Source organism: Pungitius pungitius, chromosome 17, assembly GCF_949316345.1.
Source record: "Pungitius pungitius chromosome 17, fPunPun2.1, whole genome shotgun sequence".
NCBI lineage: Eukaryota > Metazoa > Chordata > Actinopteri > Perciformes > Gasterosteidae > Pungitius > Pungitius pungitius.
In genome coordinates, this window is record NC_084916.1 from 9,237,957 (window position 1) to 9,265,714 (window position 27,758).

Here is a 27,758-nt window from a genome sequence, read left to right on the forward strand (position 1 = left end):
TTTAAACCTTGTGTTTTTTCTTTCTTCCCTTATCTATGAATCTGTCACGTCTTGAAGGATAAACTCCTCGTTTTAACACTATAGCTCTAGGAGTCTTGGCTGGGAAGCACCTCAAAGTTAAAGCATTATCGGGAAATGTAACTGCTGGACCAAACATCACATTTCGAGTTTGCAGACTTAGAATAATTTATTGGAACAGATACAAGGATTTGATCACAATCATCAATGCATAAAAGAACTATTAAAAAAAAAATCATACTCTAAACAGCATTTATCAGAATATAAGAAATATAGATTTACTCTTTAAAAACATCCATAAGCAACCCCAAGTTGGTCCCAGTATAAGAAAGGAATTGATCTGAATAAAAGTGGTCACTAACAAAAGATATTAGGCTGTAGGCACATTCAGAATTCTACTATACAGTGGACTCGCCTAAAAGTTATTTGTTCTTTATTAGTTATTTATTACGTACAAATTGTTTGACGCAAGACAAAGACAACTTTAAAAATACGGGAAATATACACAATACATTTTCCTTGTTTCCTGGCTTGTAACTTCCAATTATCAATGACCATCGTATAAACAAACAGAAGTCACAAAATCTAAAAAAAAAACACTAAAGCTCATATTTGTCCGGCCTGGTGTTCTAGTTTAAGTCTCTGAGCAGTTGCGCTGTTTCTGTCTGGGTGTGTGTTCATAAGTATTATAGGGTAATGACCGTGCCGTCCTCCTCCACCCCTCCCCTCGGCAGTGCCAGGCTGTGTCGTGGGTCTGTTTTCATGGAGCTGAGGATTTTGTGCAGGCTGCCGTTGCTGTGGCGGAGGGCCGGGTGGCTGCTGTGATGCGGGGGCTGTACTTGGTGATGGCGCTGCTGGGACTGCTGAAGGTTCAGGTCCCTGTGGAGCTGGTAGCTGAGGCTGCTGGTGTGGTGGTGGTGGTGGGACCCTCCGTTGAGGCTGGGCTGGGAGTGGAAGGAGGCAGTGGAGACCACCGATGCGGGACGCGAGGGCGGGCTGGGAGGTGCCGCCGGGCCTGAGGCCGTTGTCGGCATGTGTTGGTGTGTGCGAGAGGCGCTGGACGCCAGGGACGCGTTGGACCTCTGAGACGGCCGCTTGAGGCTGTTCTCGATGACAATATCGGTCTCTTCATCGCTCTCCAGATCGTCTTGGTAACCGTGCGCTGCGGAGGACATCGCCGCCACAGAGGCCACCGACAAACTCGGGTAGCCGGTCGATCCGCTGCTGTCGGACGACTGGCCCGAGCTCCCCGAGATCCTGCTGCTGCGCACCACATTGTTGCGCTGGTTCACCGGCTTGACGGTCACGATCAGGTTGTGGCTGTTGGCGATCATCATGTCCGTTACCTGATCCAAGGACTTGCCGGTCACTTCGATGCCGTTGACCTCCAGCACCTCGTCGTTGACCGCCAGCAGCCCGGTGCCCTCCGCCAACCCTCCGGGCACCATCCGAGATATGAAGATGCCGGGGACCTTCTCCAGCCCGTGTGCCGTCACGCGCACGCTGGTGCCGTCTCGGATGTAGAAGCCGAGGGGCTTGTCCGAGCCGTGGCGGTACAGCCGGACGCGGCGGTGAGACTCGGGCAGGATGTCGACGTCAATGATGGAGGAGACGGGCCGGAAGTCCTGCGGCATGCCGATGCGGATGTGTGGCCGCTTGCGGATGAGGTCGTTGTTGCGCAGGGCGACCACCGCCTTCTTCCTACGAGTTATCGTGTTGGTGCCGTAGTTGGCGTAGTCGACCTCTTCTGTGATGCAACAGAAAGAGACAAACGAAAAGGGTCAGGCGTTAGGTTTCAGCGTTGTTGATGTGCGGGCGAAACACAAGTTGGAAATATTCTTTGTTCCATGTGTACAGATGATAAAAGGCAACAAGGAAAAACGTCAACACCGCGAGGCACAAAAAAAAAAAGGAGCAGCACCTGGAAAATTGACAACAGAAAAGTTTCCATCCTCAAACTACAAAACTCAAATTCCAAACAACCTTTGATCCAACTATGCCCAGATGTGTTTTAAAATAGCTTTCCTGTGAAAGACCGGCTAATCAATTGTGTAAAAATTGTATTCCGCATGTGGCTTAACACAGCTTTCCTAACCAAAGCCACAAATGTGGCCCGAATTATTGCTGGTACATGCAAGTTAACTACGAGTCCAACCTAACTAGGATGAAAAAGGACATGTGAACTGCATTCACATAAGTAACTGTTAGACTCTCCATCGGTATAAAACGCTGAGTGTGCAGAGCATTCCTTCGTGTGCTGACAGAGGGGACCTGCGCCTTTGCCACGGGGCAGCAGCTGTACAGCGGTGTGCCTTTCTACACAGGCACATACATGTGCCATCTTCCCCGAGTACAAAATAAATAACTCGAAATATCGGTAAAAAACGGTCCTTCACTAGCCGAATATTGTAAGAAAAGAATGAGCTGCTAGGGAAGAGAAGCGCTTTCATCTAAAAAGAGAATCATGTTTCCAACCAGAGATTTAGTGCAATCACAATGAAAAACAATGAAACCCCTTATAAAGGGCTGGCTTCTTCAGAGCAACGTGGCCACAGCCAAACATGCTCATGGACTCAAGGCTTTGCAAGGGGAAGGAGAAATGGACTCTAAAAAAGGTGTGTTATACTTGAGAGGGGGGAAAAACGACTAAACAAATTTGTTAAAAAAGGTACAATTCCAATAAAAAGACAACTGCAAGACATGATACAGAATATGCTCCACGGCGGAAAAAAAGGACAACCTGTTAGCTCTCTAATCTCCAGCTGCCAGACGAACAGGAAATCTGGACACAGCAAAGCCTGACGTGAAAGGAAGCTAGGGTCCCGAGGAGGGAGCATCAAGCTCCTGCACTTCCATGGCAACAGCGATGAGTCATCCGTACCCTGCTGTTTGGGACACCTGCTTTTCCAAAAATGATTATGAGCAAACGCACTATAATTTTGGCCCCGTCTTCAAAAGTCCACAGTGGAAGGGGAGAACACTGAATATAGAGCCAGCTGGCCGGCCGGCCGACCCTTCGCCCGCCCCCCCCCCCCAGAGGGAGCGTCGACGCCTGCCATGCTGCTCCCTATGCAATGCTGACTCATTAATACACGTTTCCTTCCTTCCTCCTTCACAGTCACCTCATGCTCCTCCTGAGCCGAATGTTGAGTAAGCAGCATGTTTTCACCTCAGCCTCAGAAAAGAAGGGTGTGCAGGGGGAGGAAAGTGTGTGAAAGTCACCGCCAGGAGAGGAGAAGCAGCTTTTGTGGGTGTCAGCAGTACACATGGGGAATGGCTGACGACTAAACTGCAGGGGGGGGTAAATAGGAATGATAAATGAGGCCGATAAAGTAGATTGACGTCTCTTGCCACAGCATGAAATAATGTTGTTATCTGCTCACAGAGTAGAACCAAACCTGCACAACGCCAGGTAAAGACATCGTATCAGCTTTTGCCGCTTTTAAAATTGTCTAAAAAGAAGTGTATTAATATGCCACTTTCAAAAACAACCGATGTGTACACCAAACTTAAAGTGCAAGGTGTTCCCAGTTTTCTGGGCATGTCCTGCCAGTTGCCGACTTGATTGAATCCAGACAAATAATTTGCTTCAGGGCTGGAATTTCTGCCACAAGTGCAAGTGAGAACCGTGATAGGAACCATGTAGGAGGGGATCGCTTCAGATACTCATTAAAGCTCCAACACCCTCCATCTTCCACACGGCACACTACACCACCAGCGTCTTTAGAAGAAGAAAGACGTGTACAAGTATAAGCATGCGTTCTTGTTATGTCTCACAGCTCTCCTTCATAATCCCATGAGAAGCCCATGAAGGCAACGTTTGTTTAAAGAAGGCCACAGATACAAAGTCCCGGGGCGTGTGTTTGACATGTCCTGGGGCAGGAGCTGGAGTGGAAAGACTGAAGAAAAGCTGAGCAGGGTTTACAGCGGGGTGTTCACACACTCATTTTAAGGACAGACTTGGTCTTAGCCATGTCCTTTACGGTTCAACAAGGTCGTGGTGATGGGACCACCATCTATTTAAAACAAATAAAAAATAAAGCCAATCACATCTCTCCTCTCGGTTTCTAAGTGAGTAAGAGCAGCATCTCAAAAGCAGAGAACAGTCTAAACCAACTGATACACATCAGCAAAGCAAAAACACACTGCAAAGTAGAAACCGTGTGTACGTTTTATTGGAAATTGGCATGTGCTGCCGCAGCTGCACGATGTCGTTTTAAAAAGAAAAAATACTTTCTTGAGATTGCACATCAAAAGCGACGTTTCTAAATCTCCAGTCCAATCTCATAAAAAGGTCACAGATTACTTCAAAGAAGCTAAGTATGGACAAACTATCAGGTGTCACTGCTCTCTAGTCCTAACTTGATCCTGCTAAGTGTGGGAGTCATGCGCCCCCCCCCCCCCACACACACACAGCTACACAAAGTGAGCGTCTTCCAGCTGATCACACAAAGTTTATCGTAACCATTCCTGACGCACATAATCCCTGCTACACTGAAGCATGATGGGTAAGCCCGTTAATCAGAGACCGTCGGGTGACTGCGAGGCATCTGCAGACTAAACAGCAGCTCAGATCAAAGCTTAGTTAGAAAAGCTTGGTGCTTCTTTTTTTACAACGTTATTTAACACGTTAGTATGTAATAATATGAAGTGATTATTTAGTTAGGCAAATGCCAGTTTGCAGTTACACTAAAACTTAAGTCACTTTTGAACTCACGCTTTCACGAGCCAAGGACAGCTAATAGCAAAGCTAAACGCTGACAAGGATGGAAAGAAACCATTTATTCCCTGAAACAACATTTAAATTTGTGGTAAAAAAGTACGAGTAAGAATCATTTGAAAGCTCTGACACAGCTGGATGGATTGAAAAAAAAAGTCATACCGGCATAAAAGTAATCATGAAAACGGTGTGCAATTTAGGAATAATGGAGCTGAAAACCACATGGTGCTAAAAAGTCACACAGGGTGAAGAGGTCAGAGGTGGAAAGACAGCTTCTGGGTGACTCCTACATTCTGCTCCCTGCTGATGTGTGTGGCAAGTTGTACGAGTGTGAGTGAGAGTGTAGGACACTCGAGGAATGTGGTGGGTAACGTAGTTGGGGATATCTCCAAAGAGGCTGAAGACCTGCATGACTTCACAAGACAGACGTGTTCTGCTTTGAACCAAAGCATCAGGCCCTTTGAAGCTCGTAATCTTTTTTTTGTTTTACAATCCATCACCGGCTTATTGCTAATCTTTTTTCGCAGCCATAACTAATGACAACAACCCGACATCATCCTCCAAGTCCTGAAACATATTGTCGTGATGCTGCATTGGGGCAGAAAAACAGACCAATTAAAGCAGCTTGCATCTGATGGATGCCTCATAATGGGGGCGGGGGGAAGAAGCTTCCTGTTTCCCTGCAGCGCACCGCTAGTTAACCAAAGCTGTGAGGAGAAAGTCTCAGTGTCTCCCATAAAAAAAAACGGAGTCTAAAGAGTTTTATGATCAACCATTAAGCTCTGCACACTTGTTCCTGGAAGGTCTTCTTACATCCACCACCGACTCTGCTCGTCATCCGTAAACACGCCACGGGGGAAATGAACCTAAAAGAAATAGGAGGCACATCTATTTCTGATGAAGCGATTCAAAGCCGTCTCACTGCACACGTAATGGGAGTAGTACCAAAACGTTATGGAGGAAATTAAATCAACAGGGGGTTTGTTTTGATGTGCATTAGCGTACGCTGTCCTCAGCCAGCGGTGATGTGAAAACATTGGCTCCTGAGGGAATACTCAACGGGACTTAAATGCTTCTGGTTCCCCTAAGAGGGATCACTAAGTGCAAGCTCAGACCCATTCTGTTTGAAGAGGTGTTTGGGGCCGGGCCTCACGTGTGAGATTTCACACAGCGCTTTGTGAAAGTTGGCTCACTGTGTTAAGTACTTTTGGGATACATGTGTTGGGACCAGAGCCAGAGCGTACACTAGTTTCGCATGATTTTCCAGTGTTACAGAGGGTAGCGCGTGTGAATGCAGAGGGCCTGCGTGGCAAGGCACATGAACACGTTCATCTGGATGAACGGAAATCTTTGTTTTGGTGGCCGGTGAATGGAGGAATATGCTGTATCCATCTTTATGAAAAAAAAAAAAAAAAAAAGCCCTGCACTTATCAGGTCTGCTTTGCAAAGAAGCTGCAAAAACACCCCAAAATTAAAAATTGTTTTGTTTCTATTTAAGAACTATATCATTTATTTCAATACTTTTCATTATTTATCATTTTAAAGCATAACTATCAGTAGGAAGCCTTGTTACTATGTGCACGTGAGACCACATGGCGACATCAACACCCCGCTAATGGCTTTAGTGGTGCCCCCTCAGGGGTGTGACACCACCCTGCCCTCCCCAGTAATGATAATGGCTTTGTGATAGGACTCCGACACAAGCAGCACAGCAAATCCTTTCGGACCGCGTCACCGAAGAAACTCATCCCCACATTGCAGCCGGGTTGAATGTGCGCTCTTTGATTGGGTTGTCCCGACAACAGTGAACCCGTTTGACTCCATTCTCGGCGTGTTTATGTGGCTGAGGGACTCGAAGAAGAGCAGAGCCTAGTGTGAAGTTGTTGTTAGGTGACACATTTTACGAGAAAAGCTGCAAATAGCAACAACAGAGGCCAAGCAATCAGCCTGTTCCGATCAGCTGAGATGCACAAAGCTACACTCAGCACAGATTCCCATATTGTAACCCTTAAAAAACATGTTGCTCCAAATTTGATTTGATGCACTTGAAACTGCCAATTGATAATTTTACATGTTGACTTTTGTACAAATAAATAAACAGCTTTTCAATCTTTATGGGGCTGGTAGACACATTTGGTTCCCTATTGATACAGCAAAGCTTTCCTTCTAGTTTTGTCATTGTGCTAAGCTAACTGCTTCCTGGTGTTTACTTCATGACAAGTTGACATTCTGTCTTCATATTTTTCATTTTATGAGCACAGTTTGCACAGAACAGTCAAGATAAATTCATCCGTTCACTTCTGTCTGCAGAGACCACAAACCACGACATGTCGCTATGTCCGCATCCAGCTACAGTCCATTTATGCAAGTGACATTCCTGCACCCCAACAACCCTCCCTCCCCCCCCCCCCTCCCCACGCCACCATCATGGGTTTTCGGCCAAGCGTGACAAAGTGCTTAGTGACAGGAGAGCCCATAATCATTGGGAGAAGAGGCTCGCGGAGAGAATGGCGTTACTGCTGCCATTCGCATTAGGTCACTGGAGGCCGTGGCAGTGGGCTTCATCCCTGGGCCCCACAGACGGACACACGAGGACACGCGGCTCGCTCCCTTTCAAAAGCCACCACGAATATGGCAAAGAAGTAGAACGGGACGAAAACCGCAGATGACAGAACCCGACCAGGACGTGACAGCCCAGCACAATGTGCTGCAGTATGGCGCGCATGTACCTCAGAGATCTTCCCCGTCGCAGTATTAGCATTTTTTTTGTCCTGTTCACGTTAGAAAATACACGTTTCAATGAAATGCAGAGTCCTTTTCTGTTGCTTTCTCTTCATAGCGTGGGCCCAGTCATTTTGGGGGTTTTATACAACGCATCCAGACACCGCGCGAAGGACGCAGAATTCCTCTCACGTCTGAATAATAGGAAACAAAAACATTTTTTTTTTTGGGGGGGGGGGGGGGGGGTTGACGGATCAAGTTTTCCCCCCATGTCAATGTTAAAGCACACGTGGAGCCCCTTCAAAATAGGGCCGTCCCCACGTAAAATGTGAGGAATGAACCAAAACAATCAGTGTTCTTGGTTGACTCCTTCGTCCTCCACTGGAGACGGCCGGGAAGTCCATCTGTGTGTTTAGGGGCGGACGCCTGCCAAGACGTTCAGTAACACTAACATGGAAAAGGAATGCAGACTGAATAGAGACTAACTTTTTTTTTAAACATGCAAACATAGTTCACATTCTTGCAGGGGTGGTTGAGGCAGTCAGTGCCTGGGTGGAAATTTGGAGAAGCTTGATAAAACGTACGTGGTTTTAATCGACAGCTGCTCTGAGGGGCTGGGTTGAAACTTACTGGAAGTTTCTGTGATCTTCTGCGTTAAAGGTGCAGAGAAGAGAACGAGTGTATAAATAAATGCATCTGGGTAGAATTTTGAGGTTCTTGTGATTTACTTGAATGTTTCTTTGCTGCTTTCAAATACTTCACAACAGCCGTTACTAGTTACCTTATAAATAATTATTTTTCCTTTTCAAAATCTCCTTTTTGGCACCCTTTTACATAGAATGTAGATTCCCATTACATTCTTAGTATTACTACTATTACTTAAGCAAAGGATCTGAAACCCTCTTCTATTACTGAATGCAAGAGGGTAAATCTGATAAATTAAATAGAGCCTCATCCCTGGGTGGGCATTTGTATTGCTTCATTCTTTTTGTGGATAAAAGAACAAATTAAAAAAAGGATTAAAAAGAAAACAGAAAAAAAAAGATCAAGACATAAGCGCTGAAACTTTCACATGCAAATGTGTTCTGGGTAGCTCTTTGCACGCACCCCCTCCATTCCTTCACTCCCTGCACTCATTTCACTAGCAGTTACCTCGGTGCACATCTGGGACGCGTTAAATGGAGCTGCCTTGTCTGCTCCGTTCTGGCTCGGCCTGTGTGGTTGGGTGGGGTGGGGCGGGGGTCACAGGTTTAAGGCTTGACTGCAGGTAAGGTATCAATCAATCACAAACAATTCCCTGACACACATTGCGCCAAATCACACGGGGAACACTGGTTTAAGACCAAAAGAAAGTTATTTCAAGAGAAGGACGTGTGAGAGCGCGTGTGCGCACATGAGGTTGTTAATGAGGAGATTAACCTGCTTTGTGTGCATGTGACATATAGCAGGGGAGGGGAGGGAGGAACATCAAAAGGAGGAGCGCGATGGAGTAGACCGGTCTTGCATTCCTCCAAGCTCTGAAAAAGGAACAATCTCCACTGCGTGAAGTGTTGCCCCCTTCAGATAAAAAGCGCTGTTAGGGGGCCCTCTATCTCTCTCGCTCGCTTTCCCTCTTTTCAATACAACCAAATACTGCTTCTGGTTTTAATCCAACTGCCTCTCTGCTGATCATCTGCATGTTTATAACAAAGAAAACGCATGCCATTGAGTCTCCACTGCCATCTGGCCCGCAGGTAGCCGAGGTGATGCCTTCACTGACCTATGTGTAGATCTAAATACATGTCAGAGCGCAATACAAAAAGTTAATTTAAGCATAGTAAAACATTTTGACTAAACCTTTTTATTGCTAATACAAGATTGAAGACATAAACACACTAGTGCAATCAAATGACAAACAGGGTTAAAGGCATTTTGGCAAAGAAAGGATCAGGGTAAATACGTTGTGGCAGTGCTGCATGGTACAGAAGCAGACTTGTGTCTTTGCCACCTTGAGGAAATTAAATGGGAGGGAGAGGACAGACAACAGAATTAATCCAAGAAATGAGAAAATACAAGATACTATTTCCGCTTATCCAATTAAAAAAAAAAATCCCCAACATCACAACAAAAGTGGATTTAAGTGAATTTGTCTCCCACACGCTCAAACCAAAGCACTGGCAGGAGAACAGAAGCTTGCAATAACATCTCGCTGTGTAGTTAGGCAACATGAAAAGGTTAATGACATTTGGGGATAATATAGAAACTACACATCTAACATCGCTGTAAAGACATATTGCACATTAGAAAAAAGAAAAAAAAATAGTCTAAGTCTTGCTGCTCCAACATGTAGTGAAATAAGACCTGACCGGTGGTATTTGTACCTTGTTCAGTGTCCTCGAAGCTATTAGGGATCTCAGGAAGACATCTGCTATTGTCCTAGTTTGTAACCTCCACCTTCATCCTCTAATCTGGGTTTAAGTCCCGTTCTTATCTTTTATCGGCTGCAGGTGACAACAAGCAGACTAGGAAGATTGTGGTCGGTCTGGCTCTCTGCGTCAATCACACTCCGTGAAAACAAGACCAGGAAATGCCGGCGGGGGTGACGTTCAAATAAACAGGTAAGAACACGAAACAACCAAACATGCACGCTTTAAAAACACCCATGCAAACAGTGACATCCCCATTACAGCCAATTTAATGTTGTTGCCAACTGCCAGCTTAATGGGGAGAAAAAGAAACGGAGAAAGGGCGAGATAGTCCGTCCCACAGAAGACAGTCCGTCCCACAGAAGACGCCTCGCTGAGAAGGTCTTCCATCAACCCTTAGGAAACGTGATCCTCTGTTATGAAGCTTCCTCTGGAGACATTGGTCAGATTCACACTGTGGGCAAGAACAATAATCCACCAGACTGCGATTTGACTTATTAAGTGGTCTCCGAAGCTAAACGAGGCCATTTTTCATCCTTATCCAAGCAGACAAACGCACACATCTCATCTATTGAGAAGCATTGCTGTATCAAATCAGGACAAAAGCTTTGGCTGAATATGGACTTCCGGGTTGTCTTTTTACTGGTGAAATAATTCATTACAACTCTTAATTCTTTTAAGGAGATTTCAGCATGAGATTTCCAACTTCCATTGACCGACACAGTAATGAACATGGGTCAACGAAAAGCCCCTTCTTGGCCTGCAGGTGAGGGGGGGGCCCCCCCCTATTCATACGGTGTGATTAGGTAAATCCTCTGCAGGCTTGAACAGGCCTCAGTGCAGTCCCCCTGCACCTGAAACACTACTACGCAGCATGTGTGGCGACACATATCCCTGCTCCATGCTCTGCTCCACGGACTCTTTTTTTTTTTTTTAAGTTTACCTAATCTAGTCTGTGCAGCTAAATCACTACTTGCGCATCTCCCCTCCCCCTTACGTACATACACAGCTGTCTGTGGGAGTATTTCCACATGAGCCGTCAGTGTCCATTGTTTTCGGCGAGTCTCTGGGACACAATTCGTATCAGGACAAGAGCGAGGGCTGGTTGCTCCCCTCCTCCATTCTTTTCCTTCCTCTCACGTCCTGAACTGCTGAGTTGGCCTGATTCAACCACCAACTTGAGGCCCACATGTCTGCGGGGGGGGGGCACCTCCTCACAGCATGCCGGTCTGTTGCTGCCAGACATCTGTGAGTCAGTTCAGGAGCTCATAAGGGCACATTTTAAGGAGGAGCAAAGCTTTAGATTTAATTGCAGTTTTAATGGAATAATCCGGAATTAGGCACAGGGAAAATCTGTAAACCTGACTAGTTTCTTTATGTGAGTAAAACTAAAAAAGGTATACAACAGTGGGTGATTTTCACAATTTTGCATTAACATTTTATACAAGAAAAATAAAACAATTTTTCTATTTCTTGAAATACTGCCTGGGTGTCTGACCCTGAATAGGAGGTCAATCAGTCAAAGGTCTGTGACAAAATGCAAGAAAAACTGCAGGTCTGAATCATTCAGCTGATAAGAGACTGACCACAATAATATAAATAGTCTAAATGATGGAACTCTTCCCAGAGAAATCATTTACACAAGTGAAAAACAGGAATAAGTTCCTGCTTCAGATCCTCTTGATCAGAGGGGATTTGCTTTCATGTTAAATGAGATTTGCGGCGGCTACCGTTAGCCTGGTGATGTGCGACAGCCAATCATGAATACTGGCTCCATTCTAGCCAATCAAATCCCTCCAGTGTGCTATGGCTGAACAATGCCTAGACTCGTGAGGTGGCAGGACAGCTTGTCATTGTTTTAGCCTCATGACCTATATATGGCTGTACTCACTTAGCCACAGTAATTGTTCCATTCATTTCTCTAGTACTGGGAGGGTAGTGATCTAGAGGTCCCCATGGGCACAAATAACAACCCCCCCCCCAAAAAAACAGGGACAGAGTCAAACAGACATGTTTGTGTACATTTCATGTTTGCGTAGGCTTTCATGTTGAGTGGAGTTAGTCATGTAGGTTTTCTAGCCTCAGGGACTGAACTACTGAACCAGGGTCATTGAAAGGAGGGAAATAAATAACATCACATGCCACGAGGTCTGGTTGCTTTCAGGAACAAGCAGTGTGTGTGTGTGTGTGTTTGCAGTACACAGTACTTCCATGTGCATCAACAGCGATATGCAACGCAAACCACTGGTGGAGTGGAATTACAATATGCATTAGTTTAATAACTAAACCACAGACAATCTACCTACAGTTCGCATGAGCCTGTTCTAGTGAAGGCAGTGGGAACCTAGAGTGGGCCTGAAGCAAACCTTGCCGTTTGTGAGTGCGTTTGTTGCGGCTGAGCGGTTGTGAAGCAAAGTCAGTCCCTCCTTTGTAATTATGGACTCCTAAAATAACCCTCTGCAGAGGCAGTGCAAGGCTGAGGCTGTGCTAGCTCCCGTGCACTTCACATCGCTCAGCTGGCTTAGGCCAGAACGCTATACAGAGACTGGCAAGCCGGAGACCTTTGTGTCGTTCTGCTGACGGATTCAACAGATTTGAACTGGTTTTCAAATGATTCTCAATTCATCAGTTAAATAGATCCAAAAGTTACTAAAAAGAAAACACTGGAACAATTACAGTAAACTAGATGCAATATGTCCATCAGTGACAGTTCAAAATATTTTCTAGGCAAGCTACGTGCAAGATTAAAGTAAGACAACAAATAATTGGTTCAAGCTTGCACTCGTGTTCATCATATTTGTCTGTGTGGTTTTCCAGCGCTACAAAAAGAGCGTGCCTGGCCTTGTCCTCCAGTAGGCCTGTAATTAAGAGGGAACGAGAGCGAACAGTCTCACAGCAAACCGTTTCTGCACAAAACCAGCAACTCCTCCCTCAAAAACCCACTAACATCCAGTCAGGCCAGCATCCATATTCCCCTCTCGCTCCAACCCCAAATCTTCCCCAGCTTCCCTCACGGCGGATTTCTAATCTTGGCCTGGGAAATTTCCACTGCCTACCGTTCTTCAAACATTTTCCAGTATTGTCTCTGCCCCGTTTCAGGGGAAATCCATTCTTACCTTTGTTTCTATCATTAAATGAAACTGCTTTCATTTACCTTTCTCATTGAGAAATGTTTTAGTTCTCTGAAAAATAAGTTAAAAATACATCCATAAAAAGGCCATGGATTCAAATATTATTCCAATATATTAAAAAATAGATCTAGAATTTAGGAGATTAGCTTATTAGCGTTCTTAGACGAGAAGCTTGATGCCAACATCAGGCATGTCCAGCAAAAATGAAGCTAGAGCAAAGAGATGTAGTTTAGCATAAACCCTTTAAATGGGGGCATAGATTGCCTAACCCCACCAAAGTCCACCAAAAACCACCTCTACAAGCTCACTAAATGATACCATTATTCATCTTCTATTCAAACCGTTGGCCAGAAACTGAACATAATCTCTTTAAGTATATTGTTATAGCAAGAAATGGTCACTATACAAGTCTGTAATAATACAAAAATAAATGTTTGTATTAGAAAAACATGACGTGTTAACTTTTCAGTTAATTCATTCTATCAAGGAGAATTTCCAAAACTAACCTGGCGCCTAATGTTTATGACAACATAAAGAACACCAACGTATAGAGCGAACATAAAACCTACACACAGTTGGAAATTAGGCCGCACATGTCGCGGAATGTCGTTCCACTTTCAAGCCACACGCCAAGGGGAAAAGAAATAAGGCATAGAAGTATTTCAAGCTTGTTTTTCTCTTTGAGGTCCATGCTGCAGAGGAGTGGCCCGCTGGTGGGGGCTTAGGAAGTTGTTTGTTTGTCTCTGAAGGACTGGCTATATTCATCACAACCAGCAGAACTTTTTACATTTTTTTAAAGCCTGCGTCTCTGAGCTTGTTTAGCAGCAGCAGCAGCACGAGGTTGATGTCAACTGAGCCACTGAGTTTCAGAAATCAGAGTAGTCATAACAGAATGTGTCGAGGTGTGATAGCATTCCTCAACTGAGAGCAGCTGTGTGTATACTCCATTTTTTTTAAAGCAATATGAACAACTGCAAATCCACCACATCCTTCCGGAAATGCGCATGTCAAACATTTGAGCCGTTTTGTTAGAAGGATGAGGTTTTCGACAAACAGAGCTATTTTTTTTTTTTCCCTTAATTTGTGACTATGTTAAACCAAAGAGCGAACATCAAAATTGTTGACCTTGGGTTTGAAAAAAATGTCAAAATAGACCCACGAAACGCATATCGAACGTGACCAACAGATGCCAGGGAGGAGCGCCCCGCCGCAGACACCCCATGTCCCGCCATGTCTGGAAAGGCTTCATTGTGGGGGAGCAAGGACGCAGTTCAAAGCGGGGTCGTAAACCGAAATGAAAGCGGGGACTTTGGAAACACAAACACCAATATAGTTCTGCCAACCACGGCCCTCGCAAGTTTAATTAAAAACACGGGACCTTCCCTCCCACGCCTCAATAACGGATCGAAAGAGCCAAAGACGTGCGTCAGCTGGGATTTGTGATGCACACGAACAATCTCAAAAGCGCGAGTGTGTGCGCGCATTCTTGAGTACGGCTGCAGGTTTAGGATGGGTGTGGATTTGTCTGTGACAGCGGACATGATTTACAGCGTCATCCAAGCTGCTCTGCAGAGACTTTGCACTCAAGAGGCACAAAGAGAGGCCGCCACCACATCTTCTTCTTCTACGGGCCCACTGCTGGCAGGCACCAGGCATCTCCATCACACTAACTGTGGCTGCCATTGTCTATAGACATGCAGCGCAAAGGCCACACACAGGTTTCATTGAGAAGACACCCCCCACAGCGCGAGAGAGCGAGAGCGAGACACACACACACACAACCTAAAAGGAGGTTTTACGGCACTGAAGCGTTTCCCAGTAAGGGCCAGGATTTATATGGTGCGGTGCGCCGTGTTGTGTTGTGTTGTCCACACGCGTGGCGCACACGCACAACCAAACACACAGTTGGAAAGCTTTCCGACACGGACATGGTCTTGAACACCTCACTTCCCCAAAATGAGGCGTGGGCAAAACAAAGAAGAAAAAAAAAAAAAAAGTGTATTTTACCCATGTTGCCACCCTGTGAATGTGGCCCAGATGTGTCGAAGTATCTGTGTCAAGCTGGAATAAAAGGCCTTTTGTCTCAGACCATACACGACAGTGGCTGGTGACACATCTCTGCGCGCACGGGTTTCCCCTCTTTCCTGATTTCTGTTGGCTCTGATCGCAACAGGAGGAGAAGAGCCAGGCCGCGGGATGGAGCTGGACTCGACCTGCCCAGTGCTCTCGGACAATTGACAATTGAGTCACGTCTGAGCTCTTCAGGGAAATCTGTCTGTAGAGCTACCTAAAAACAGCCTGCCTGAATGTGTGGAGCCAACACGATCAGGCTGATGAGGAGTTTACTGGCGTCGCATCCGACGGGAATCACACACTTTAACCACTTAGGGGAGAAAGGCAAAGCGTAGGATCCCGGGGGGGGGGGGGCAGCGAGTGGGGCCTGTTGTTTACAGCGATCTCTTACACTTGGCCGCAGAGCCTGGGGTTGCTCTTTCTGGTATAGAGCATAAAGACTAGAGGTGGTGGCATCACCGGCTCAACGGACCACACTGAAACTCACTCAAGTGTTCTGTCAGGGGAGTCACAAAGAGCACCGAGGCAACGTGCGACCAAAATAGATCTGCCGGAATGAGGAAAAGGATTCTTTCAGCTCATCGTGGCATTCGATTGTACAGCCGGTACTCGAGTTTATGAACCGGCTCACAGAATACAAGCGAGCCAAAAGCTGCACACTGGCATGATTACATTGTGAATCATTTATACCAATCAATAAATCTATTCTAATCCCATGTTCGAGGACTAAATCAGCTTTGGAGGCACCACTGGGATGAAGAGCCAAACCTAATAACCGAGGGGGCTCTTCCTCTTGTCCACAAGGGCGACATGTTGTGGGGTCAAAGCCTTAACCTACAGCTACCATGACTGAGCACGGCCATGTTGACACATCTGCCACACAATCCCGTTTAGTGGAGAGGACATGTGGACAAAAAGCACACACACACACAAACACATTCAGTGTTGTCAGAAGCCCTTTCGGGCCATCGTGTGAGTGGCCAGATGTGCTGACAGGGTCCCTGCAGTCGGCCACTACAACACAGACAGTGAGGAAGAATGTGGTTCTAACATGTTTAATAGCTGCTTTTTGGATTGAGAGATATACTCAATTACATGTAACCATCCCAGTGTCTGTATGGATATTCATAAGATAACAAATTATGCCAATCAGTGAGATATTTAATATTTTGGAAAAAGACGGGCTGGTATCAAGAGAAAAATGCTCCCGCAGTTGCATCTGAGACGTTTGAAACGAAAGTATCGAACTAATTAAGAATTCGGAGGATCAAATGAGAATGGATTATTACATGCCTGCTTGCAATCTGTCTTTTTTTAGAGTCTAGAAGAAAGATGTTAAGCAGGGAACCAGATGTGATTCGACAAACCAAGCCCCACCAATCATCATGTTCTCCAGTTCAAAAACACAGGGACTGTAAGCATTTCAGGCATTAGATTATGAGCCCGGATGCAGAGTTTCTGTTTCTTAAACTCTGATGACTCCTCTTATCTCTGTGTGGAAGATGTTTGACAAGGATTGAGATCAAGTGTGTGCGCGCGCAAGTCATCAATATCTACTGGCCTCTCTTCTCTATGTACACCCGACAACCCAAAATGTACTTGAACATGACTGTAAACTATGAAACAGAAAAGCATGCTGTAAGGGATTATGAGTGTGGAAAGCCAGGAAAGTGCAGACAGACAGTGCAGCCGGAGAAATAAACCAAACTATTGCATTTATTTGATCTCCGAGCCCCCGTGCGGTCCAAGTTGTTGAGAAACAGCACCGGTCTGGATGGCAGATGTAACTGCCACAGCTGCAGTTTTCTTCTGGCATTATTTTAGTTATTTGTGCTGTGGTGCCACATCTTTCTTTACTTTGGCTGTCGTTGATATCAGGCCCTCTAGATTCCACAGGTGTAAAGCGCAGTCAGGTTGCCTTCTCTCCCCCCCCCCCCCCCGATACTTAGCAGATATGCAGCCTCACAGACGCGACCTTGGCCTACATGGTCTGCTCTATTTATTTAAACATTTATCGGTTTGCCAAATAGGGGTCTCTCCTCTGCTGAAGGTTTAGTCTGTGCGCAGGCCACTGGCACAGTCTACCAAAACAACTAAATGAATCTGGGCTTACAAAAACCAGGCCTGCATTTGTCTTGGATCGAGGCCGTTTTTGTGTCGACCATTAGTGTAATTATAGGTAAAAGTCACACCGACTTAGACACAGATTTGAACCCTACTTGTCCTCCATCAACATTACTACAGTCATCAGTGTAGCGTGGGAAAACGAAACCATGCACCAATAACCACGCGAGTGTCAAGAGTTCGCCAGCTCTAAAAGCCTTTCAACACATCAACAACTCTCCCTCCCAGGTCATTCTCCACTCCGAAATAGACTTGTGGGAATGGATTATTGTTCTCACAAGGGTCCATTTACATTATTTCTTTAATATGATGATGACAGGAAAAGATACTGGTAAAATGTGGAAATTCATGAGCTTAGGGCTGGTTTCCCTGTCTGAGTTATCTTTATTTAAGTGTCTCGGCAGTGTTCCCGCTCATTATCTATGTGCTCATTTGCACAAAAGGGAAGAACATGAATGAACAGTTAGTACTTGCAGTAGTTTCCCTAGATAAACTCACCATAAACCTTTGAATATCAGACTACTAAGCTGAGTAAACTCGACATGCCTCTGATAACAATGTGTCCGGCACAGCAGGAAATAAATGCGACAAAACAAGAAAACGTAATGCGGATTTAAAAAAAAAAAAGAACACTGGAGTTAGAACATGTTCTATTGTTTGCCTTTCAAGCAGTAAAAATGTGCATGTGACCCTAAATCTAACATCAATCATTAGTGAACCACACATGGTTGAACCACTACAGTCAGATGCCAACACATTGGACCAAGAAGAAGAAGCAGCCCACCTCCGCATACAGAGCCGGCTCACACACACACACACACACACACTCCTCCTCCTCCTCCTCCTCCTCCTCACGCACACACCCTTTGAAGCGTACTGTTTCTCCCCCCCCCCCCCCCCCCCCCTCTCCCTCCCTCCACCTGATTGTGTCTACATGAGAGATGTAGAAGTGTCCCAGTACAGACCTTCTTTCTGTCAAGTGACAACCCACCCACCCACCCACCCACCCACACCCTCACACCCTGCCCGTCCCTCTACAGACTGAGATTTTTCACCACAGCTTTTGATGCCCATTGATCGCCTCTCTGTCCAAGTTGAAACTTGAATCAATTCCTTGGAGTTAATCGTTACACTGCAAAAAGATTGCCCATCTAAACACTTGAACAGAGAGGTTTCCTTTGCACTAGATTGAGGGCATATTCTGCATTTTAACAATCATTTTGCAAATAATGCATAATTACAAAAAATATATGTAAAAAAAAGTGTTAAAGCTCAATGCTGCTAACAATAGTTTAGCATTGCTGAAAAAGTACCACTTATGTGGCTGCATATAGTAGGGTACTCCTTCAGATCATCTTCCTGCAAGTTTACTCGCTTTCATATATTAATATAAACAGTCTGCTTAATTTGTAAGGAGTCAAGGAAAACAAACATTGTTTTTAAATGGTGAGTTAATCCAAAACTCCAGGTTTCGTTCCAGTTTTAAATCGTTAAATTTGACTTTAACCATCCATGAATTTGCTCTTGTATGTTTAAACAGTGGACATCCTGGTTTTAAATACAAACAACAAGTGTTATCCCTTAAACTTCCCCTTGTTGAGCACCGTGCAATTATCTACACCGTGATGCTGTTGTAGGTTTTTGGGAATAAATCAGAGTGTAAGCCTTCGTTCTTCACGTTAAGTCATCATTGTAACAAGTTGCAGTCGTTCCCTCGCAGGGAGCAACAGGTATCATCAGCCGGATTACTGTTGTTTTGCCACACAACTGCAGCACGTGCTCGAGTGATCCTACCAACAATAGTAATCCAAGCCCGGAAAGGGGGAGTCAGGTAGATAAAAGCCACACACACGACGTAATACAGACCCATTGTTACAGGGACAAAAGCGCGCACACACACAACCCAACACTGTTTGATGTCGGGGTAGAGGTGAGGGTCTAACTACAGGATATGAAATACTAAAGATGTAAAAAAACAAAACAATGGCTGTTAGTTTAACCCTTTCTCATAGGGTTTCTTCTTTCGCCCTCACAAAAGCCTTTAAGTATCCTTATTATACAATCAGAGTCCATGAAGGTTTTATCACATTCTGTTCTTTTGAAAAGAAATTGAACACAAATAATGTGTTGAACAATGCAACATTGTCATAAACAGTTGCTTTCCTTTTTCCTCGAATGCAACTTTGTGAGCTGAGCCGTTATCAAGACAGCCCAATTCAAGGAGTTTCTTTTCCTCCCACCCACATGCATATGAAAGACCAGTCCGGATGAGGTCACTACACTAAATGTCCTTTCTGTGACTCCCTCACAGTGCCTTTATGTGTGTGAAGTCTGGGGTGGTCTGCTGACGGAGAAGACACGTTGACACCACCCATGACCTGTGCCAACTGGCTGGCACTGACCGATACGGTCATCATCATCATCATCACAGACGAGGGCTCGCATGCATGCAGCCTACTGGGTGCAGAGCAGCTCATCTGAGACATGAGGTGCTCGCAATAAAAACACACAGCTCTTTGTCTGGCGGCTTACAATAGGCTGCAGTGAGGCTTAAGATGCTCAGACTGCCTCGGCATCAGTGCACATACCCCTTAACGACATCACCATGTCGGCGCTTTGTTTACATCTCTACATCGGCCACTTTGTAACTTAAATCTGACCTTTAACAAGGGTCACTTCCCTTGCTGCTTCCAGGCAGCATTTATTTTTTAATTTCATTTAAAAAAAGGGTAACTTGCTTGGTACTAATGGGTCAGGGACATTTCCCGGCAAGTGCCTGGGATAGTTCTTGAAACTATGGGTAGTGGGGAATGAATAGTGGCCTTATTTTAAGAACTTGTGTTAAATGATGCCTCAGCTTGAGGTTTGCAGACATTACAAGTTCAAGTGCCATGTTTTGAAGCATAAAAAGGGGGCTGCTCGCTTTTTTAGAGTTTTTATTTCACTCTGCAACAGTCCTATCGTCAATATGTTTGGCTTCCTTTTTAGTCCTCAGTGAAATGCTCACGGGATTACCTCTGTTACACACATTAAACCCTGCATACTACCAAAGTAAATACAAGAGTGAAGGAATGATACGAGCTGAAGCCTCACATATTAACTGTACAAGCTCTGAAGACATTCTCCTGACGATCAGGAGCCCTTTCCTTCCTTGGACGAGGATTCCACCTACGGTGGCTAGCTTCTGTAAATGAGCCACTGGAAGACAACTAAAACAATACCCTGGAGTGTACGCGTCCATTATACAACCAGGCGAGGGACATTCCAGGAAGGATGAAGGGTATGAATGGATGTCAAGGGTGATAGATTAATTTATATGCCTGCTGGCTGGCAGTCGAGGCCCACTCCAGACTTGGGATCAACTAGAAAGAGAGAGAGACTAGGACCGGTTCCCATTTGGAGCACCGCGGTGTTGTCTTTGAAAAAAAATACACACTCACATGCACACAGCAACACACAAACGGCAGGGAGCTCAGTAAGGAGTCGCTCTTTTCACGCAGATCTTTTGTCTCCCAGTAATGTCTGGTATGCCGTGATGCAGGCTTTGCTCAATGACCTGATTTCTATGGGGCTGCCAAGGCACCGGCCTGTGTGCATGCGTGTAAGTGCGCTTGTGTGCGAGTTCATCTGCCTGCGAGCCCTTCCTCTAGATAATACACAAGACAGACACAGACTGAGGCGGATCCAGCCAATAAGAGGGGCAGGAAACACAGACACACTCAGAAAGCCTTGCATAAAGTAAACAAAAAGTCCTTGAGTTCCCATAGCAGGAAGTGAGGCTTAATTGGATGGGGAAATATTCTCTTGGGGAGTGTGGGGACGGGTCGGATTGATTGGAGTCAGAACAGTCGTTACAGCCCAAGATGCACTTTAAAAAAAAGTAATTTCCCCCCTAATGTTCATTTCTTAATGTATTCCTGTGATTTACGCATCAAAGACCTACCTTGTCTCTGTATGATGACCCTGAGCAGCGGGTGAGCCGTGGACACCGCCTTGCAGAAGTTGTCGTCGTTGTTGATGGGCAGCAGGTCTCCGTGGATGTCGGCATAGCCGATCATCACCTCCATGTTAGCGATGCGGTGAATGTGCAGAATGAGCTTGTAAAACTCCTCAAACTTGCCGGGCTTGACCCGGTCCACCGAGAACCGGCGGAATTCCGCCCCATACTGGAGAGAAGAAGAAGAAAAGAGAAGGGGACGTTAACGAGGACAGTCACTAAAAACACCAAACAGGAAGATGAGACCGGGATTTCCAACCCCCTGCACTCACAATACAGCTGACAAACATGACAAGAAGAAACTGGTGGAGGAATTTCAATAAAACGTTTCCATCTTACAGCTATAGTTTTATACTTACAGCACAAATCACTGATCGAAAGGCAAAACAACATTACTCAACAACATGAACCGTAACACATAAAATAAGAAACGTTGCACAAACATCCTCACATTATTAAATTGAACTTTCAGGTGTAGAAAAGCAGGGCTGCTTTTAATGGTTTTTTTGGGGAGGTGCTGTACTTTTATTTGCCACACGAGAAGCTTGAGATCTTCCTCGTGGGCGCCCTGCAGCTTTGTGCCACACTGCCACGTCACCTCATTGCAAAAACAGAAGATCCGTGGCACGCCACACGTAACTTTGCCCAAGAAAACCGACGGAAAAAGGGAAGAGGAACGTGCACAACAGAACAATCGCGCTGGATGAGTAAGCCGCCTCAGCGCACAGAGATGACCCCGACTACCAGCCACGCCTCCCGCCCACTACAGCACGGACTTCAACAGTTGTGCTGCTGCTTTCCCGCTTAGGTCATCGGAACCGATGCGCGGGGTCACTGTGGGGTCATCACGTGACTCACAGACAAGAACAGACTTGAGGAGCGGAGAAGATTTAAGGCTCAAAAGCTCCATACAGCCACAACAACACAACACATACACAAGTCTGAATCACAGGACGTGATTTGTAGGTGCGAAGGTGCAGTTTGTTACTTTAATCATCAGCTCACTGACGAGGAGAAGAGTGGAGGTGATGATCATGAAGGGGAGCAGCGGGAGGAGGGAGAGGCCGACTGCTGATGCAAAGGCAACACAGCGATTGGGAGGAGAGCAGAGGAGCGGTTGGGACCAGCTCTGTAATTAGAAGTTGACATGTGGGGCAGGCGGTGGAAGGGGGCGGGTCCCCAAACGAGTGTGTGGTTTGCTGCACAAACACTTTTTTTTTTTTAAAGCACAGCTCGGATTGCAACTCATAAAACTCATCCCACAAGTTGCAGCAAGACGCCAACAAACAGGCCCGTCAAGTCCTCTGTACGGAACATTTGGAAAAGCAAAACCAACATGTGACCAAACTGTAATTAACGCCGCAAAGACTTCAACACCTGACTTGCCGAGTAACAATCTCGCCGCCCCTGCGTATCCGTTGAGCCTGGTCATTGCATTGTGATCGCTCGGAGCGCTGGGATTTCACAACCCGGCCCTCTGGCGTGAACAAGTCTGAACACGGGATGACTCATCGCGGGGGCCTCGGCACTGAACCCGAACCTAAGAATACATCTCCGCTCACCCTGACATCACCTGTCCTCCCGACCAATCAGGGCAAAGTGATGTCAACAGGCTGAAACACGCCAAACTCCGACACCGAAGAAAAGGGAACATAACTGACTTCCAGTCTTTCATCCACGCGGTTTTGGTCCCTACCTGGCATAACTCCCCTTCCTGGCCGATTTAATTAAATATGCAACGTGTCGTGAGACTCGGGGCTAAGGCCTTAAAATATGTGAGTAATTGGTTTAAAAAAAAAAAAAAGGTATCAAAATGTGGATGGGTAAAAGTAAAATCCCACCCAACCCCCCCCCAGCGTCTGTGTGATAAGAGCTTTAGGAGAGTGAAACCAGCTCCTGGCCGAGGCTCCGTGACAGACAGCCAGACACCTCCAGTGTGATCCCTGATAAGCTCACCCATGGAACAGTTAGCCTGGAGAAAACCCAGGCGCTAACCAGCGAGGACACAGGTCATCGCACCACCAAAACAAACACCAGTATCGCACCCTGGAAACAGAATTTGCTAATTTGACGGTTCTTTCTGGTGCGTCAACTGGTCCCGTAAGGCCCTCCGAAAGGGCTGTGCACTCAGAACAACAATTACCACCGCGTCATTCAGCTCATGGGATGTCTATAAAAGCAGAGTCAACGCAGACTATCCTCATCTGCGCTGTAAGAACTGCAAGTGAGATGCAAAGGGATCAGAATATGTCCAGTTGATTCATGCAGATTAGAAGATTTCATTTTGAACATTTCAAGGGGCTCCTTCTAGTGACCGCTCCCGAGGAATCTGCTACGGTGTGTGTGTGTGTGTGTGTGTGTGTGTGTGTGTGTGTGTGTGTGTGTGTGTGTGCGCCCTTACACGGTAGTGGAGCTACCCGTTACAGGTATGCACGTGATAAGAGCAGTCATTCCGGTTTAGTCAGGTGATACCTGATGTTGAGCGTTACCTGTTGGGGTTGCTCATTACAAAACTAGAGGAAGTAAAACAAAAAAAGGAGAAAATAAAAAGCAATGAGTTATATCGGTTCCAAAAAGGGAAACGTGGCGTGACGTGGTATGACCGTGAGTCAGCACCCACGATGGCGTTAAACCGGCCCGGCTGCTCCTGGTCGGTCCCACCTACAAACAAACCATCTCGAAAGTAACGACTTCCCGGCTCTGTGGATGGGACACAAAGCACCAAACAACAATGTTGTACGCGCATCCGGGAACAGACTCCATAAATAACCTGTGGACTGAACGAGCCGTCTCAGGTTTGACACAACTTTGGAGCAGGAGCTTCACGCAAGTGCTGACACACTCATGGCTGCTGGCATGTGTGAACGCGCGCGCGCGCGCACACACACACACACACACGAACACACACACGCACGTCTACGCCGTCGTCACTTGAATGGAATTTAGTAGAAAACACGTTCGCGTAACAAGAAGTCCTTGAGAGGCTGCGACAAAACAGTCGAAATAGTTCCCGCTTTGTGGAACACATTTCGGACACATGGGTTTTTATCTTTCGTTATAAAACTCACACGCGCTGTAATCAGCTGGTCAGCTCCGTCACAAACTATTTAAAAAAAACACACACAACTGTCTCTTGGAGCGGAGACAAACGGATCAACGTGATGTCTAAAAGTAGTGCGTTTAATGAGGTGCGAAAGAGAAAAAAGGGCCGCAGAATGCACGTGAAGTTTGATCGCGCACGTTTAGTAGGAATGGGTGGTTTTTAAATCACAAATAGCCAAATCGGACTGTTAAATTCACTTAATGGTTGGATTCATTAATGGTACCATTGCAGCGTTAGCCTCTCACAAACTACCCGGATAGGCGCAAAGTTGTGTAGCGCAAAAACGCAGTGATAAGCAATTAAATGTTGCAAAAAACATCAGATTGAAAATATAGAATATTTTAACCATAACAACGAGTCAAAGGCGAGGTTGTTACTGCCACCCCCCCTCCCGAACCTTCGTGACAGGGAGGGAAAGAGCCAAATCAGCACAATCGTCACGGTCGGAAATAAGAAGACAATAATAATAATAAGTGCAAAATTACAGAAACATCCAGAAAGCGAAATATAACTTTGTCGCAGAGAGAAGATTCATTTTAGTTGTATCCAGTTGGTCCGATACAACTGCAACAGTTACGGGACGACCATGTGAACTCCTCATTTTCTCCTGAAATCCACATTTAAAATGACATAAAGCCGTCGACGCTCACCTTGCTCTTCACCTCCACAGCGTTACAATCAGCATTCCGAAGAGGTTGCGATCTATTGAAGCTCCGATTCATTTTTAAATATATATTTTTTTAAAGGTTGCACTTCAAAAAAAAAAAAAACGTTCAGCCGCCTTTGCCCGCAGAAAGAGCGGCTCTGGTCCCGGGATTCCTGCTACCAAACCCCCTTTTGCTTCGTCCCAAGAAGAGGGAGTTTGTGTCCTCCTTTAGGTTATTTCACCTCCTGGTTTTCTTGTGATGCGACCCGCCGGACGAGAGAGTACTTTACGGGAGGAAGGAAGGTGAGCAACTCACCGCGGTGACTTGGCAGTGTGAGTTAAGTTTTGAAATGACATCAGTCTTCCTAATGAAGAAAAAAGGGATTCTGTGAGGCCTTCACTTGCTGCTCGTAATTTGTAGCTTCCTCCGCCAATGCCTCGTAGTATACATAATAGTAGCCCAAATATTACATGGACATACAGTATATTATAATGAATACAATACAATATTGATTAATATGGTTTAAAATGATTGAATGCTGGACGTAAATCTCCATTATTCTATACATATATTTATTTGATGTTTCAGTCATTAATATTAATTATAAAGATTCCGATAGTGCATGAAGGCAACACACCACACACCGGTCCTCCAGTACGCCAGAGGACGCATTTCTCAATGCAAATGTTCTTCAAGCCTCTCATTTGAAAATGACTAATATTTAATAATTATGGACCATATTTTACATTGGGATCGAGAATAGCGTTGGTTCCCAAACAAATCTTATTACCAGGTAATTTTATATTTGATGATTATTAAAATGAGAAATCGGACAGGAGCATCCCAGTCTGAAGTTGTACAGGTACAAATATTTTTTTCCTTAGTAGAGTGTTACACGTTTGAGAGATGCAGAGAAATAGACACAAACATTCGCATACTGTCGTTACTAAAGGTATCGTATTCGTTCTATTCAATACCTTGTCTTCCATACGGCCGGCAAATATGAATTTAATTTCAATCTGAAGGTGAAGGTGAAGTTTAATCAACTTAGTTATGTCTCTGCCACACGTCCTTTCCCCTGAGTGCTTCGGGTAAAGAGACGGCCTCTGACTGCTGTCCTGCTCTACAACATTCCCGCCCGTGTGCACAACAGCTGCTGCTTGCGATGGCATCCAGTAGCTGCACACTTTTTTTGTTCACTCATTCACAAGGAATGTGTGGACCAGTTAGAAACTCACCAAGCATACTGTCGGATGCTATAGTTTCACCGAGGCCAGGCCCCGAAGGTCTAGACCGATCTAAATGACACGTACCTAATCTTTTCTGCAGGATTTTATGAAGTATATCTGGTATTTCTATCTCAGGTGTATCAACATATATGTGTTTTGGCATTAACGGTTGCACAGCAAATTTCTGTCAAGTGAAAAGAAAATGGTATCTTTTTTTATTTTCTTGGTCAAACAAAATGTCCAAAGAGGAAAGGAGAGATGGAGGTCATAAAGAGAAGGCTGCGTCGTGAGGTAACAGCTATGGGAAATAAAGATTCAAGAAATAAGGGATGATGAGTGATACAGATGGTTTGTGCACTGATGGGTAAAGGGTGTGAAGGAATTTGAATAGTTGTTTTGGCCTACATGCGAATTAGTGGAGAGGAAGTGCTGTGAAGAGAGGCCTTCAGGGCCCCTGAGGATTGTTCATTGAGAATGTGATGAAGGGTGGAGGGAACTTTTTGAAATGTTTGCGGCCCTGTTCAACGATTGAGTCGGCCGTGTTTGAGGCCAGCAGATTGCCTTTGGCTTGGTATTCAGTTTCACTTCACTTCCATGCATACGAGCAGACAGTCACCTGGAAGCAGAATCTGATCACAGTGTGACTGTGAGTATGCCGCTGTGTTGTGTTTTTGCTGCTCAGAAAATCTGAAAAGATATTTCTGTGATTCTTTCTATTATCACAGCAACAAAATAGTTCTGCTAAATAAACCCGTATTGTACTTTATAGCTATCAGTGAAGTTGACCCCTGTGAACTGTTTTCACTGTTGTTTATTACAGAAAGCGGGCTGCCTTAGTCCAATATCGAAATATCTGATAATTGACAATGATTACAATGCTAACCCCAGTAATATTTATTGCCTATGAAAAATCTGAATGATAATGTTGTTGCATTAAACAGTATGAGGAACAGGCATACATTTGGATGTGAGGTGATACAGATCTCTAAAGGTGACCAGGGTCAATATTGAAGTATATTCAATGTTTCATGCTAATGCTGTGACATTTTACAATCAAGCTTATGCCAACTCAAGGCCAGTGTATTGCACATTTCCCCGCAGGTTTAAAGTTCTTACGGTGTAGAGTGCCAGGAAATAGTCTGCAAACAGTTTTATTTTGCTTCAAAATCTTTTATTTCTACGTCAAACCCATTACATTTGGGATTACTGTAATAAACTCTGTAGTAGAAAACCCATGGTAATGCTATATTATACGACATTTGGTCTTTAAGGCAAATATCACAAATGAAAAATACTTTCATAATTTATTTCCCTAGATGTGATATTTAAATATATATTTATTCAGGGATATTTCTTAAGCAATAACATCAGAATGATTTGTTCATTGTATCATTGTTGGTAACAGAACATTTCTGTAAAAAGTCTATGCAGAGGTTAACTGGAGTTACACATATTTTTTTAGCTTTATTCTTGAATTACTTGAGAGTCAGTTTAAAAGTCAGGAGGACATTCAAATGAAATATGAAGCCCAAATAGTACATGATAGTAAAATCAAATCAAGAAGTTTATACTGAGACAATAAACAGTCTT

At 45.1% G+C, this 27,758-nt stretch overlaps 1 protein-coding gene across 1 annotated transcript; it reads right to left on the bottom strand.

Annotated features, from left to right (window-relative positions):
- Window positions 1-171: 171 nt before the first annotated feature.
- pard6gb (par-6 family cell polarity regulator gamma b) lies at window positions 172-25,300 on the bottom strand. Its single transcript, XM_037475001.2, has 3 exons — window positions 24,943-25,300; window positions 21,136-21,358; window positions 172-1,765 (listed from the first exon to the last, which is right to left on the bottom strand). Exons 1-3 carry the CDS (start codon window positions 25,012-25,014, stop codon window positions 705-707), a joined length of 1,356 nt encoding a protein of 451 aa, XP_037330898.1. The 5' UTR covers window positions 25,015-25,300; the 3' UTR covers window positions 172-704.
- Window positions 25,301-27,758: the final 2,458 nt, after the last annotated feature.

Excerpts from the sequence above, each read along its gene's own strand:
- pard6gb (XM_037475001.2), bottom strand. The coding sequence starts at position 25,014 with ATGAATCGGAGCTTCAATAGATCGCAACCTCTTCGGAATGCTGATTGT. Across the intron at positions 21,359-24,942 it reads CTGTGGAGGTGAAGAGCAAG|TATGGGGCGGAATTCCGCCG; the intron begins GTGAGCGTCGAC and ends TCTTCTCTCCAG. Across the intron at positions 1,766-21,135 it reads GGTCATCATACAGAGACAAG|AAGAGGTCGACTACGCCAAC; the intron begins GTAGGTCTTTGA and ends GTTGCATCACAG.